We start from the raw sequence: 15,238 nt of genomic DNA on the forward strand, positions 1-15,238 counted from the left end.
TGGCACAAATTTCCTACCACCCAGCATTCCCCTCAGTCTCCCAAATAAAATGATACCTCACTTGTGTGGGTCCCCAAAGCAGAGTCAGCCTAAAGATGTATAAAAGAAAAATATGTGCTTATCAACTCGCTGTGCTATCCCCTCAATCTCTACAGGTTTTTGGCCTTTTTCTGTTGCAGGAACCTGGGCCACCCACACAAGTGAGGTATCATTTCTATTGGGAGACTTGGGGGAACGCTGGGCGGAAGGAAATGTGTGGCTCCTCTCAGATTCCAGAACTTTCTGTCACCGAAATGTGAGGAAAAAGTGTTTTTTTTGGCCAAATTGTGAGGTTTGCAAAGGATTCTGGGTAACAGAACCTGGTGAGAGCCCAACAAGTCACCCCATCCTGGATTCCCATAGGTGTCAAGGTTTAAAAAAATGCACCAGTTTGGTAGATTTCCCTAGGTGCCGGCCGAGCTAGTGGCCAAAATCTACAGCTAAGGACTTTGCAAAAAAAACATGTCAGATTTCAATGTAAAAATGTGATGTGTCCATGTTGCGTTTCCTGTCGCGAGCATTAGGCCTACCCATGCATGTGAGATACCATTTTTATCGGGAGACTTGGGGGAACACAGATTACCAAAACAAGTGTTATTTCTCCTCGTCTTTCTCTACATTTTTTCCTTCCAAATGTAAGACAATGTGTAAAAAAGACGTCTATTTGAGAAATGCTCTGTAATTCACATGCAAATAACCACTGCTTCCTAACATCTTATCTTGTGCCCATTTTGGAAATACAAAGGTTTTCTTGATACCTATTTTTCACTCTCTATATTTCAGCAAATGAATTGCTGTATACCCAGTACAGAATGAAAACCCATTGCAAGGTGCGGCTCATTTATTGGCTCTGGGTACCTAGGGTTCTTGATGAACCTACAAGCCCTATATATCGCCGCAACCAGAAGAGTCCAGCAGACATAATGGTATATTGCCTTAAAACTTCTGACATCACAGGTTACAGAGTAAAATGTTGAGAAAAATTGCAGTTTTTTTCACCTCAATTTCCTTTTTTTTTTTATTTCAGTTGTTATTTTCTGTAGGAAAACCTTCTAGGATCTATACAAAACTGTTGATGCCATTTTCAGGAAAAAGAAAAACAAGCCTTCTTCTGCAGCCCTTTTTTCCCATTTAAGAGAAAAAAAACTACATTTTCGCTGTATTTTGGCTAATTTCTTGGTCTTCTTCAGGGGAACCCACAAACTCTGGGTACCTCCAGAATCCCAATGATGCTGGAAAAAAGAATGTAAATTTACCGTGGGTAGCGTATGTGGACCAAAAGTTATGAGGGCCTCAGCGCGAACTGCCGCAAATAGCCCCAAAAAAAGCTTGGCACCTGAGGGGGAGAAGGCTGGCAGCGAAGGTGTTAAGTCTTTGGATGTTCAAATGGAAAGAAATAATGGCCTAACATAGGATACAACAATACAAATTACTACTAGGCTTAAACCGAGAAGAGAGTTTAAGTGATAACTGTTTACCTTTTGGAGACATGTCCTCATCTGTAACTATTTGTCTGGTACAATCACACACAAAAACTATTTTGAGAAAGATGCCAGCACACTTTTTACATCCTCAATCCCTATCATAATGTTTTTGCCGGCCTCCAAGAAAGGGGTTATCAGTTTCACGAACTTGCATAAATAGGTTATTTTTCCAACAAAGTTATAAAAAGACATGTCCCTATTCTGTAAAGGTCATCAACAAAAATATTTTAGGGACCCCTGTTTGAATAGCTTTGAATTTATGATCTAATAACAGCTATTTAATGCCCTTTTCGGCTAGATCCCTGGCACACTGACAGGAACACTGGTCCAAATTCTGAATGTGTTTCCATCTGATTTTCAGGGCTAGTGACGTGTGTTTTCAATACTGTAATACAGAAGCAGCGCACCAATATTATTGCAAATAACTTCGGTGACTCTCTCCTATTTCGAATATGTGAGGTACTGTTTCAATCTAAAATACTTTTTATGGATGTAGGATGGTGTTGAAATACATGAACACAACATTTCTCTGAAATAGGTAGCAAACTCACACACGTTACTCGTATTACAAATACATTTAAGGAAAACAGCATTTAAAGCCATCTATGTTTAAGAATCATTCAAGGTTATCAGGGCAGGTCTGCAGAACAGAACCAGCTTTTTCAGAGACCCTCTGAAAGGCTGGGGCCCTGGGCCAGAGCCCGCTTTGGCCATGCCTTAAAACTTCTCTGGACAGGCATTGGTCTGGGTTACTTTGCATCAATTCAAAAGCAGCAGAGATTAAAAAATAGTTCTTGTCAAAGGCTGATGGAAGAGCACTGGGCCAACGTTTAGTTGAATTATTGTATTGTTCTACACAAATAAATGAAATTGAAAAGGTGAAATGTGCAGCAAAGGGGTACATTTCCAGTACAAATGGATTTTCCAGGGCTACTTGACAGGCCAAGATTGTTTATATAACAAGGCTATCTTTCTACTATGAAAGTTAATTCAGAACACATTTAGGAACTACTGTCAAAACCTCAAAAGTTTACAGTGAGCCAGGTGAACATTCAGGTCATCATTGACCTTCGCAGTTGCTCAGACTTCAGTCTTTCCACGAACAAATGCAGATGCAAAAAAGACGTGTTGTTCATAAAGTTGTTATTTGAAATAGAATGTTCTCAATACCTCACACTGTGGCTCAGATCATACCACTGTTACCTAGATGTTAACTATTCTGGGTACTTTGCTGTTTAAGGACATTAAGAAGTATAGACTGATGTACACCTGCTAGCCGTATGGTGGGTCTTCCCCCAATCTTTTTTTCCTTACTTCTAAGTACTTTTCTGATCTTATTTTGTTGGCCTTAGCACTCTTTGCACTTTACCTCTGCGAACCAGATCTAAAGTGCATGTGCTCACTCTTTAAAACATGGTAACCTTGGCTTTCCCCCATTTGGTACATATAATTTACTTAACAGCCCTAGTAAACTTCAACTACATGTACCCAGGGCTGAAGATTAATTGCTACTTGAGGGCCTGCAGCACTTGTCGTGTCACATACTTAAGTGGCCTTGCAAACCTCTTCTCAGGCCTTCCATAGCAGCCTGTGTGTGCAGTTTTAAACTGTTATTTCTACCTGGCAAATTCAATCTTTCCAGGCCTAAGCCTTCTTTTCTAATTCTTATAAGGCACCAATGGGGTAGGCCCTAAAGATAACATCAGAGTCATCTGATAACATTTAATAAGTATACCTTCCAAATGGGAGCAAATGAACAGTTCATATTTAGGGTCTATAGAAATCTAATGAAGAGTACTTTTTATGCTAAACTCAGATTTTAAATTGCAATTTTGAAAATGCCACTTTTAGAAAGTTAGCACTATCCTGCATGAGCCATTAATGGGTAACAGCCTGTTTCTGGGTCACAAGAGTGGTTGGCAGATGGTCTTTGTGTATTCCTCCTGGATATCCACACACAATACAGGGCTTAGGTATGCCTGGAAAACAATTTTTAAAAAATCTTTCAACACGTTTTTTTCCAGAAGAATTTTCCTTTGATCTTTTAAAGACCTGAACTCTTTAAGGGAAGGCTTCTAGTGAAAAAGTAGGAGGAGACAAAGTTTAAAACCTGACCATCATAGAAAAATACATATTGCAAAGTAAACAAGCTGACCACCATCACCAAAATTCAAATGCAGAAGGCCCTTTCAGTGAAGAAAAAGGTTTAGTGAGAGAATATTCTCAGCGAAATCTTTGCAAGATAATACTAATAAAAATAATTTCTTCAGAACTTTTCTCCTGCTATATTTATTGAAATGTTAAATAATTTAACCTTATGCAGTTTATTAAGGGGTTTAGAGGTAGTATAGTGGCTGGTATAGAGTTATTAACCTATTGATTTTGAATGGTCTCGTATTTCCTATTCATTTTAGATGGAATGTGGCTCCATTCTTAGGGGTGGCCCCTGGAAGGGCATTTAACTAATGAAACTAAATCTGAAAAAACATACCCTTCTACTTCACAAAGTAAATTGAAAATTCAACACTTCCTTATGGTAGCAGAAATGTCAGACCCTGATGCTTTCATTTTGGGATGTTCGGATCACAACAAGCCTTTACAAAGGTCATAGAAACACAACTCAAAATTATTTATACGAAGGCAATCAATCAAGCAATCAGTATTTGTAAAGCACGGCTATTCACCCGTGAGCGTCTCAAGGCACTGGGGGGAGGGGAGGGGGCCTCATCCAAAGAGCCACATCTTGAGGTTCTTCCTAAAGATGGTGAGCGACAGGCTTTGTCTGAGGTGCAGGGGGAGGTTGTTCCAGCTCTTTGCTGCAGTGTAGGTGAAACATCGTCCTCCGGCAGTGGTTTTACGGATGCGAGGGACGGTGGCCAGGGCCATCTGGATGGAGCGGAGGGATCTGGCCCGGGTGTGGAAGGAGACGCAGTGGTTCAGGTAGGCTGGTCCTGCACTGTGTATGGCCTTGTACGTGTGGGTGAGAAGCTTGAAGGCAATTAGCTTCTCGACCGGTAGCCAGTGAATGGTCCTCAGGTGTTGAGAGATGTGTTCTGCAGGTGGAGGAGAGCCACAAACTGACAGTCAGGAGACTCTCAGTTCGTCCCAGGCAAGAGGCAGAGACAGCAGCAGCAGCCAGAGGAGCTGGGGAGGTCAGCAGACGCTGACCAGGTCAGTGCAGTTGCCCTCAGAGCACTGTGGCCGCCATTAAGAAGGGGAGGAGGCTGGGGGGAGCAGTCAGCTGGGAGGATGGGATAGGTGCTTCGTGGGAGAGAGGGGGCAGAAAAAAGGAAAAAGAACTAGGGAAAAACGAGGGATGATAGAAGAAAATGGCAGAAAATGCAAGAGTGAAAGAGCGACAGAGAGAAGAAAAGAAAAGGAAATACTTAACTTGTGATGGCCACTAGACCACCAGGGATGAGGCACAGGGACAAGCCTGCGGGTGGAGGAGGGCCTCGGACTGAGAGTCACGAGACTCTCAGTTTGTCCCAGGCAAGAGGCGGAGGCAGCAGCAGCCAGAGAAGCTGGGAGGGCAGCAGACGCTGACCAGGCGGTCAGTGCAGTTGCCCTCTCACAGCGCTGCGGCCACCATTAAGAAGGGGGGAGACGGGAGGAGCAGTCAGCTGGGAGGTCGGAGGGCAGGAAAGGCGCTTTGCGGGGAGCAGAGGAAAGAAGGGAGAAAGGAATAAGAAGTAGGGAAAAACAAGGGATAATAGAAGAAAAAGGCAGAAAATGAAAGAGTGAACGAGCGACAGAGAGAAAAAAAGAAAAGGAAATACTTACTTCTGATAGCCACTAGATCACCAGGGATGAGGTGCAGGGACAAGCCTGCTGGTGGAGGAGGGCCTTGAACTGAGAGTCAGGAGACTCTCAGTCCGTTCCAGGCAAGAGGCAGAGGCAGCAGCAGCCAGAGGAGCTGGGGAGGCAGGCAACACCCACCAGGTCAGTGCAGTTGCCCTCTCACAGCGCTGCGTCCGCCATTAAGAAGGGGAGGGGGGAGCAGTCAGCTGGGAGGCGGGAGGGCTAGAAAAGTGCTTTGCAGGGGGGCAGAGGAAAGAAGGGAGAAAGGAAAAAGAACTAGGGAAAAAGGAGGGATGATAGAAGAAAAAGTCAGAAAATGCAAGAGTGAAAGAGCGAAAGAGAGAAGAAATGAAAAAGAAAGAAATACTTGTGATGGCTACTAGACCCCCAGGGATGGCAGGGATGAGCCTGCAGGTGGAGAAGCACCTCAAACTGAGAGTCAGGATGCAATCTGTAGGTGTTTACCTTGTATGGTGGTACTGCTGTTTGAGGAGAGATGTCTTCATTTTCTTTCTGATTTGAAAGAGGGCAGCAACTCTTCTTATGTCAATGGATAAGACTGTATCTGCTCTACAGTATATAAACATCATCTTCATACCCTTTTGGGAAGAACACTTAGAAAAGGCTTCACCAATGTATGGTGACATTGAGCTCAATACTGAAAAGTGAGATTTTTAGGAAACACACAAAAATATTGAACTATCAATCAATTTTTGGGTCTAATGTGAACGTAATCATTTAACCTGGGAACCTGGTTTTGAAGGTGGAGGGTCACATGGGGGAATAGAGCCTAACTGCAGGCACTGGCCACCTCAGGAGCAAAGGATGCACCTCAACACACTGATAGGCTCCATTTGCATCTTAGTGAAGTACAGAATATTATTCTCAGCTGTCTTGAATATTAAGAATATATTAGTGGACAATTAATGAACTGACTCATGAATGGGGGTGGCTCAAGTACCTTCATTCTGTCTGAGTTGCACACCAGGGCTCTGATTATAGAACAGGCACACCTTTCTAAAGGTGAACCTGGCACAGAACAGGACATTGCACCTTATTCATTATGAATGAAAGCCTAAAACTTGCAGCTGTCCTGGGGTCAATGCATTCAGTGAAAGATGGAGTTGCTGCTTCCAAGTGCTTCACTGTGCAGATGGCAGCTGCCTGAACTTTAAAGAAAAAACAGAGATCCCCCTGCAAGCAGGTGCAGTGAGTGACGGTATCCTCCTGCAGGGTCATGTCTGGTGGGTCCACAGAACCCCCTTTGCCCCTTCCAGAGGGCTGCCCTCAAGTGGCATATTAACGATGCATCACCTTTTTTAATGAAATGTCAGTCTGTATCTTATAGGCTTGCTTGCCTCTATGCCTGTGTCTGTAATAAGATGCCGATGCAGAGGTAAAGTGATTTCCTTATTTGCATTGAGTCTTACCCCCATGCAGATGAGGAAATCCCCTCTAAAGATCGCACTGGCCCTACATGTGTGACAGTACTATCAATATTACAAAGGGTCTGCACAAGTATTTGCAGCTCACTGTGTAATACCATAGTACCTCCAGGGCACACAATGCGGGCACACACACCTGTTTCACTCCCCTGGGCACAATGGAATATTTAGAATTTTGGTTACTTCACTAGGCCAGCTGACCACATGTCTGGACAATCCAATGTGAAAAGATCTAAAGGCTCCGAAACCTGAGGTCTTCACAAACTGATATCTGCTTGCATTCAGTCTAATCAGTGTTTCTACATTATGGATCTGTTTACAGAAACAGTAAACACTCAAATTCCAGGATTTTTGCGGAGACAGGGTCAACTAAGAGTGATGTCTAATGAATGTTTGTATGAATTTTCATCCTTCTTTCTATTACCAAGGACAGTGTGTCAAGTAATTCAGCAAAACCATAGTTGTTGGATCCGCCAAACTAAACCTAGTTATCCCTTTTGCTCCAACACTTGGAATATCTTCACATTCTTCTTCAATAACAAATAAATACATGAGTGTGTCATTCCGTCTTAAATAAACACTGATGCCATAGCCAGTTCCAGTGATATCCGGTACCTCCCAGAGCTGTTAGATGAGGTTACAAAGTCTATCACAGATTCCTGAACATTTTGAATCTTGCAAACTGGTAATACAGTTTTTAATATGGTTGACTGGCTTTTTCTGGAAGGATTGTTGTAGGGAACAACCAGATCCTACCATCCACCCATTATCCAGTGAAGAATTCTAACAGAAACCAACACCACTGACCATGTGTTTCCTCAGATCTGTTGAACTGAATTCCAAGTGAGATGGTCTCCTCACTTTGAATTTTCCCTTTAGGAGACCAACTCAATCCTGAAAGTGGTTGTACTAGACTGCTGCAGGCCACCTCCATTGGCCATTTCTTCTATTTGCTGTGTCATATCAAAGGGCCCAATTTGAAACTGCTAAAAGAACAAAAACCTCTTTCCTACATTTTTGGTGTGGAACCCACAGCTTTTGTTATGCATTGTGAACAACCTAATTTTGTATTTGGATAAAATTGTTTCACTCATTTTGCTGAAAGTCCAGGCTTTTTGTAAGAGCTTCACTTGTCCTCTATCTCTAATTTTGACATCCACATTGGCTTTTTGGATCAAGAATATATTCAGACTTGATAGGGATCACACCGTTTCTAGAGGTGAGCGGAACTTGCAGATTTTGACTCAGCTCAGTTTCATGGGGTTACAAAAAAACTCCATGAGATTCCATGGAGTTCCGCCAACAGGTGGAAATAGGCATGTTATGCTGCTTGTGCTCTGATTTAAAGCTGGTAGCATACTTCGTGCTGAAAAATCAGCACAAACTGCACCTTTCGATACTCCAGAGGGCACAGCTCCTCGAGCTGATTTTGCTGCTGCTCAAGTAGATTTTCTACTCCAGAAGCAGCCTTCTCACAGCGAAGGTTCTGGAGCTGCACAGTAGAAAACATACTACCTTGCGGTGATTGGCAGAATTTGTCCGGAACTCCATGTTACAAGAGTAACAGAACATTCTGCCCATCCTTGATCATTTTCAGAGCTCCTATGTGGGCGGGACTGACAGAATTTAGGTATTTTCTGGCAGAAATGTATAACGCAGGTGTTAAAGATGCCCACTTGTGCATGGACATCAACCTTTGCCAGGTTAATTTACTGTTGTGTCCAGCCTTCTTTCTTTTATCTGTTGGGGAGAAAGAACCTAGGGTCATATTTATGAGGGGAGTTGCATCACTCTTTCAACATGCAACGTGGTGCATGCGTGATGCAACTCCAAAATGAGATATATAAAGCTACGCAAGGCCACCATGCATGGCCCTGAGTGGCTTGATAACTCCATAGAAATGTAACACAGCACAAATCATTGTGCTGTGTACCTCTGCCCTAGGGAGGCATTCCATGGGTGTTGTGTGGGTGTTCCCAAGGAATACCCATGGATTTTGACACATTTCCAGATTTATCAAAAGTAGCAGACCTGGGAATGCACCAAAAATGCCATGCCTCCCCAGGCGAGGTGTAACGAGGAGAACTATCTTTGTTTCTCCTCATTTTTTTCCTCATTACGTGTGCTGAAGTTTGCAGTTTGCAGCGCACATGGAAAGAAGAAAAAGCCTCAAGGGATTGTTTTTGGGCGGAAGATGCCAGAATGTAGTGCTTTCCTACTTTTTCCACTGCACTGGCGCCAGTCCTAGGAAAAGGCAGGAATGCATCAATCGTTGAAATACAACACATTCCTGCCCTTTCCCTGTCACATAGTGCAGTGTAGAAAGCTCAACTGTCGCGCTGCCTGACTTTCTTGTAAATATGCACCCCAGGCTTTGAAGTAGCACTAGGGTCATATCTCTATAAAGCGATCTTCCCGAATTGTCCCCGAGTAAGTTGAGAGAAAATTAAAATATGATAGTTCTGATTTGTTTGGGGTGAGAAGAAAGAAGATTTTGATAGAAAGGAAAGAAAAACATTTCAGAGAGAAGAACAAATGAGTTAGATGACGGATTCATCGGTAGACCACATTAACATACCCAACAACACAGTAGCCTTGGGAACGCACGTATCGCAAATACTTTCCTACAGAACAATTACTGAAAAGCTCATGGAAATCAGAAAATCTGATTCGTATGCATTACTCTAAATTTTCTCCAATCTTTTGGGATAAATGAAGTCCTCATGCTTTGGAATACAGTGGTTGTTCGACAGCCCAGGACTGCAATTGAGTCAAAAGTGTGTCTTCAGTCACACACTTGTAGTGAAAGTAGGACCACCTTGCTCAATGTACCAAACCTTTTGAGATTGTAACCAGCTAAGGCCTTCAGGTGTGCTGTGATGCCCAATCTAAAGGATAAACCTTTCAGTGAGGCCAACCACCAGCGTTTTGTATTCATGCAAGTAACAGACAGTGAAGGTACCTAGGCCAGGCTGAAAAGCATGAATAAGACTTTATCCCTGATTCAGAGTATGGCGGAGGTGGGATGCAAATGGCACATCTTTGATTTTTCTATAATTCTACCTCTCTGTAGTTTTTTCACATTCTTGGATTTTTTCTCAGGTGAACATTGAACTCCTTTGCTTTCCTATACAAAGGGTTTGTTTTCTACACAACATTTGATACTTACTTAAATTTTTCTTAGTTATGTGCCATTTGTCTCATGAAAATGCATACTTTACCTAACTTGAGTTGGGGCTTACAGTCTCTTAATCTTGACTATATTTTTGTGTGGCTAGTTTTTTTTTATTTTTAAGATTTCTTGAACTTTGTTGAGATTTTTCAGGGTGTTCTGCAACTCTACATCTCGTCTATGTACAGCACACATACACCTATTTTGACTTGTGGTGCAGCAGTTTTTATAAATGCAATTAAAGAAATAAAATGTACCACATGCACACGCTCTTGAGTCAGGATTACTGCTTGAGCCAAGCTACGAAATGTGACCCAGGAATTCCTTAAAGCAATAAGTTCACCTTTGTGAGTCACACTGTGTGGGCCTGGTGGGAAATCAGACACAGCTCAAAGCAAGCCTATGGCTGCACTCTCTGTAGCTTCCCTGTCAGGTGAAATTATTATATTATGGTGCTTTTTACCATGGCACTTTATGGCCCTCATTATGACTGCAGCTGTGTTTTCCCAAGACCACTGCAGCTGCTCGAAGACCGCCAGTATTACGACTGCCACCAGATATCTGTGCTGCCGGCAGTCAGATATCCGGCGGCAGTCCCTATGGCGGTTCCACTGCCGACACCACCACGCCACAAAAAAGACCACCCACAGAATTACAACGGTGCTGGGGGTGGGAGCGCTGGGTCCCGAACCCTCATGGAGGAGCACCTCGTCAGACGAGGTAAGTGTCGTCTGCAAGGGTGGGGTGGTGGGGGAGTGGTTATGTGAAGATGAGTGGGGAGTGGCGGTTGTGTGTGTATGGATGTAGTGGAAGACAGGGGGTGGGTGATGGTGAGTGTATGCATGCGTGTATGATGTGTATGGGCATGTATGCATGTCTATGGGGGTGAATGTTGTGAGTGCCTGTGTGAGTGGGGGTATGTCTGTGTGTGATTGTGTGCTTTTGGGTGCAGTGTCCCTATTTGGAATAACCTAGGCGTTTATCCGACTCCCACTGGCCACAGTCTTAAAATGGCAGTCTACACAGCCCGTCCCGCAATGGTGAGACTGCCACAGCGCCCCTGGTGGTCCATGCACCACCAGGGTCATAATGAGGGCCTTTATCTGATAAGGAGTATTCTGGAAGAGCCACATTTGAGGCAAATTTCTTTCTAGGCAAAAACAGTGACAGGGTTTGCACATTTCTTGCTAGCAGTACTGGATTTAACGTTAGCGGCATATTAGTGGTTGCAAATCACGGTACTCAGCTGGTCAAAGTATCATGACACGTTATCTGAGAAACAATGTTTGCAATAGTTCAGAACTTTAGAAGCTTGTATAGGGATTTGCATTGTTTACTATGTAAATATTAAACAATAAATGTGTTAAAAAAAAATATACATGCTACAACTATCACAACTGACTTCTCTGAATTGCAATTTACTCGGATAGTTTGGTCACTGGAACTATAAACATTCACACCTTGTGTAGTAGTCAAAAGATTACTATGTAGTCACGTCCCAAATGGCTCCACCTATGAACCCACCTCCAGCCCCAGCTTTTCTCAAACCTTTACCTAACAAACCCTATTTAATACATGAGTACATGGTAAGAACTATTGAAACACCACTTCATAAATCTAATAAACTGAACCTTTAACCCCTCTATGATAAACCGCGAGTCAGAGCCATTTAAAAAACATTCATAGTAACCTATTTGAAAATAAGTCACCTACCTTTCCAAGGATCGTTAGATGTTGCACCAGAAGATGTGCGCTCTCGGTTTTTCCAGCACCGCTTTCCCCAGAAATGACAATGCACTAAGGAGGAAGGAGGAGCTCACTTTTTACTTCACACATTTTTATCCCAATATGCATGTCACATTTGATCACATTTTAAAGAATGCAGAAATCATTACCTGATCTGATCTATATGTCACCATTGACTGGTGGGCTACGTCAGCCACTGCAAAGATGTGGGGGGGATTGGCGGTCCTCTTTGCTCCAGTGTATAGTTGTGAATACTGTGGAGAGCAAACAAAACGCAAAATGTATATGTTTTTTCGACCACAAAATAAATGATTCCAGTGATCTTTATAACTACTTATGGCGATAGAAAGTCAAGCCCAACCATTCAGAAAAACAAACTGCAGACCAATATAAAAACATTTTGTCAGTTGTTTGTATGCATTGGTATTCATAGAGCCAATTTACTTGTGAAGCAATGACCCACTGTACATTATTTGAAGGGTCAGATGATTGATTCACAAGAGCGTGTACACCAAGTGAGGATAACACAAATATATTTTAAATACAGGTCCAGATTTACTAACGATTTGCACCAGATTTGCATCAGTTTTTAATGCAAACTTGCTGCAAATTGTTGAGGTGGGATTTACTATCCAACACAAATCATGATTTGAGTTTGATAGTAATCCAAAGTACAGCAAAGGTTAGGCTATGTGCTGTTTTGCCTTACTTTGCATCAAGGAGATTTTGCATAGGTGGTGGATGGGCAAAGTTCAGCTTCTAAGAACATCACAGATAAATGACTGGATAACCAAAATATGTGAAGATAAATGTAAAGCATACCAAGATCATTCAATTAAACAGAGCCTTGGGCAGAAACCGACATCTGAAAATGGTACGAAGTAAATTTTACATTCTAGAGCAACATAGTACATTAATTTGGTGTCTGACCCATATCATCGCCAGTTGAGGAGAACAAACATGCATCTTATTAAAAATTGTGGTGTTCCAACTACAGGCGCACACAGGCACTTGCTCTGGGGACATCCCAGCACTGAAAGGCTGACTGGTGCTGTCAGTAGAGGAGTCAGAGGGGGATTATACCCTAGGCACCAGCTTTGTCATTGTGCTCCTGCTGAAAAATCTGTTTCTAAAGCACGCCTTTCCTCGTTATTTATAGCGACTAGCACAGCTAAAACTACTAGGTGGCACAAATAATGAAGCTATATTTTTCTCTTCCCCTGAGGAAATGTGTTTAACATAGAAATAAGTGCGTGTCATATGTGTGGCCTAACATGATGTTTTTGACTGAGACCCCACAAAAACTTCTGTCATGCCTACATGAGAGCCGATTTGTCTTCTAGCCACATCTGTAATGTAACAAAGGCACCAGGGCAAAAGCATTTTCTCATCTCAAGGAAGACAAATGATACAGCAACACATTCACATGGTACAGGTGCAAACTATGCATTCACGCGAACGATAATGAAGAAGAGTCTGAACAAACATCTGCACCTCTTTCAGTAAAAAAGAAAAACCCATTGTGGGGTAGGCGCTTCCTGTAATGCTGCCCCAGGTTTTCAATGACTAGTCTAGTATCATATTGCATGATGATATTAATAATGAGTCATACCATGTAAATGTTTACAATGTGATAATGCAGTGCACTTTTATAATAGCAATAATACCTTTTGCACAAGAGTTACAACATGGACAACATCGTTTGCACATGTGTGCCTTCACATGACACCAGCCATTGTTCTCATTCAGAGTGCTGCGATCTGTGGGATGCTGCAATGATTAACGTACCACAATATTTTTGCTGCTCAATTTAATTACAGTAATATGATCATACTGTGCTGGGGATATGCAGATTACAGTGAAAGGCTATCTCTAGTAGAAGGGAGGTGTCAACAACAGCAAACCCATAAATGTAACAAAAACTGTAGTAAGATGATCATTCCCCACTTACAAGTGACACTCCTAAATCCATGGGCTAAAGCTGCACCTCCAAATCGGTATAATACTTTTACATTATAGGAGTTTTATCCCTGCCCAGAGCACTGTAATTGACAGCTTGAATAGAAGCCAGAACACACTGGTGGAACAGTGTGATACAGCTGATCTGACAAATCATGTTAAAAGCGTGAAGGCACATGCTTTTACTTATGGTGGAGCTGGTCTTTTTGATCCCGTTTGCTGTAATGAAGTATTGAACTCGGGAGCACCTGGTCCAAGCTGTGTTAACCTTGCTGAAGACCAGATGGCTTTTCTTGGTACATTTTTTTCATCATATACTGCTGCAAGGCGTAAACGGCTGTTGCTTCATCTAAGAGGTACAGGCATACAATATTTGACACCAGCCTTGGAGTATTTGAAGGTTCTTCTATTAGCCAAAATGGTGGTGGCTTCATCTCACTAACTTTTATGTGCATGGCTAACAAGCGCCATATAGGTAATTTGAGCTTTTTTTTGATACTCTGTATACCTATGTGTAACCTCTATTTTAATATTTTCTTCCTCATCATGTTTTACGGGTAATACCTGAAAAAATTGATTGGCTGATTGAGAAATAATCTCCCAAAGAAGTTCCACTTTGTCTGAGACAGAAAGTCACATTAGTATCATTAGGAGGAATGAGACTCACATTTTGGGGCCCTCAGTTGCTTAATAATCCAAGACAGAACCAACATACTCTTGCAGCTGATAGTTCCCTTTACCAAAAGACTTAACAGAACAGAACACAACACGCATCCTCAAATACCTGGAACTCGTACATCTCAACCACAACTCATTCGACTCATGTGCTCCATACCTTCGAGGGGATTGTGGTGCGAGTGAGTAGTCAAATAAATCTATATCATGTAAATTATATTAGACCTCTTCTTGAACTCTTGAATCGCAGAGAGATTCTTCAACCTATTCATGTCATTGTATTCCATGTTAGGTAACACCTACATGGGACCATCTCAACATTTTCCAAACAGACAATTTGTTTAATTAAGGTGTTCTTTGGATATCAAGCTCTTGGGTTAGTCTGGAATACCTTCTTTATTACTCTCTTTCTCTCTACATATTTTGTCTTTTTCATTGTTATATGAATAGTGCTAATTTCTTTGGCCATTTTGAATCAGTTGATAACTGGAGTACGCACCCTATATAATTGCCTTCCTCCCCTAGTGAGTATACCTTATACATCAGGGGAAAATGGATATCATCTTTTCACCGATTTGTTTCTGCATACTGATAACCTCTCTTCATCGCACATTCAAATATAGAACCCATAGTTTTACTTTGCAGGGACTTACTCTGGCCATCTGTAAATGGCTGGTAGTGGCATATTGCCATCTCACTCTGGTTTCTACCCCCAGTAAGTATACCTCATATGACACGGACAAATGGATATATTTTCTTCCACGATTTGCTGTTGTGTACTGATAATCTTTGTTCATTGCACATCCAAATATGGCACCCATAGCTTTATTGTGCTGGGGCTTACTCAGGTCGTCTATAAATGGCCAGTGCCTCTGTACCTATGAGTACCTTTTCTCTTTTTCTGATGGTGGGTGGTT

General features: G+C 42.2%; 1 protein-coding gene across 1 annotated transcript in view; it reads right to left on the reverse strand.

Moving 5' to 3' along the window:
* The window catches only part of MYO3A (myosin IIIA), a 1,274,985-nt gene that overhangs the window by 822,336 nt on the left and 437,411 nt on the right, over window positions 1-15,238 (reverse strand). The window contains exons 11-12 of the mRNA XM_069211361.1: window positions 11,837-11,941; window positions 11,655-11,738 (exon numbers count right to left, since the gene is read on the reverse strand). Coding sequence (XP_069067462.1) covers window positions 11,655-11,738; window positions 11,837-11,941 — 189 coding nt within the window. The remainder of the gene's footprint in view (window positions 1-11,654; window positions 11,739-11,836; window positions 11,942-15,238) is intronic.

Source organism: Pleurodeles waltl, chromosome 10 (genome assembly GCF_031143425.1).
Source record: "Pleurodeles waltl isolate 20211129_DDA chromosome 10, aPleWal1.hap1.20221129, whole genome shotgun sequence".
NCBI lineage: Eukaryota > Metazoa > Chordata > Amphibia > Caudata > Salamandridae > Pleurodeles > Pleurodeles waltl.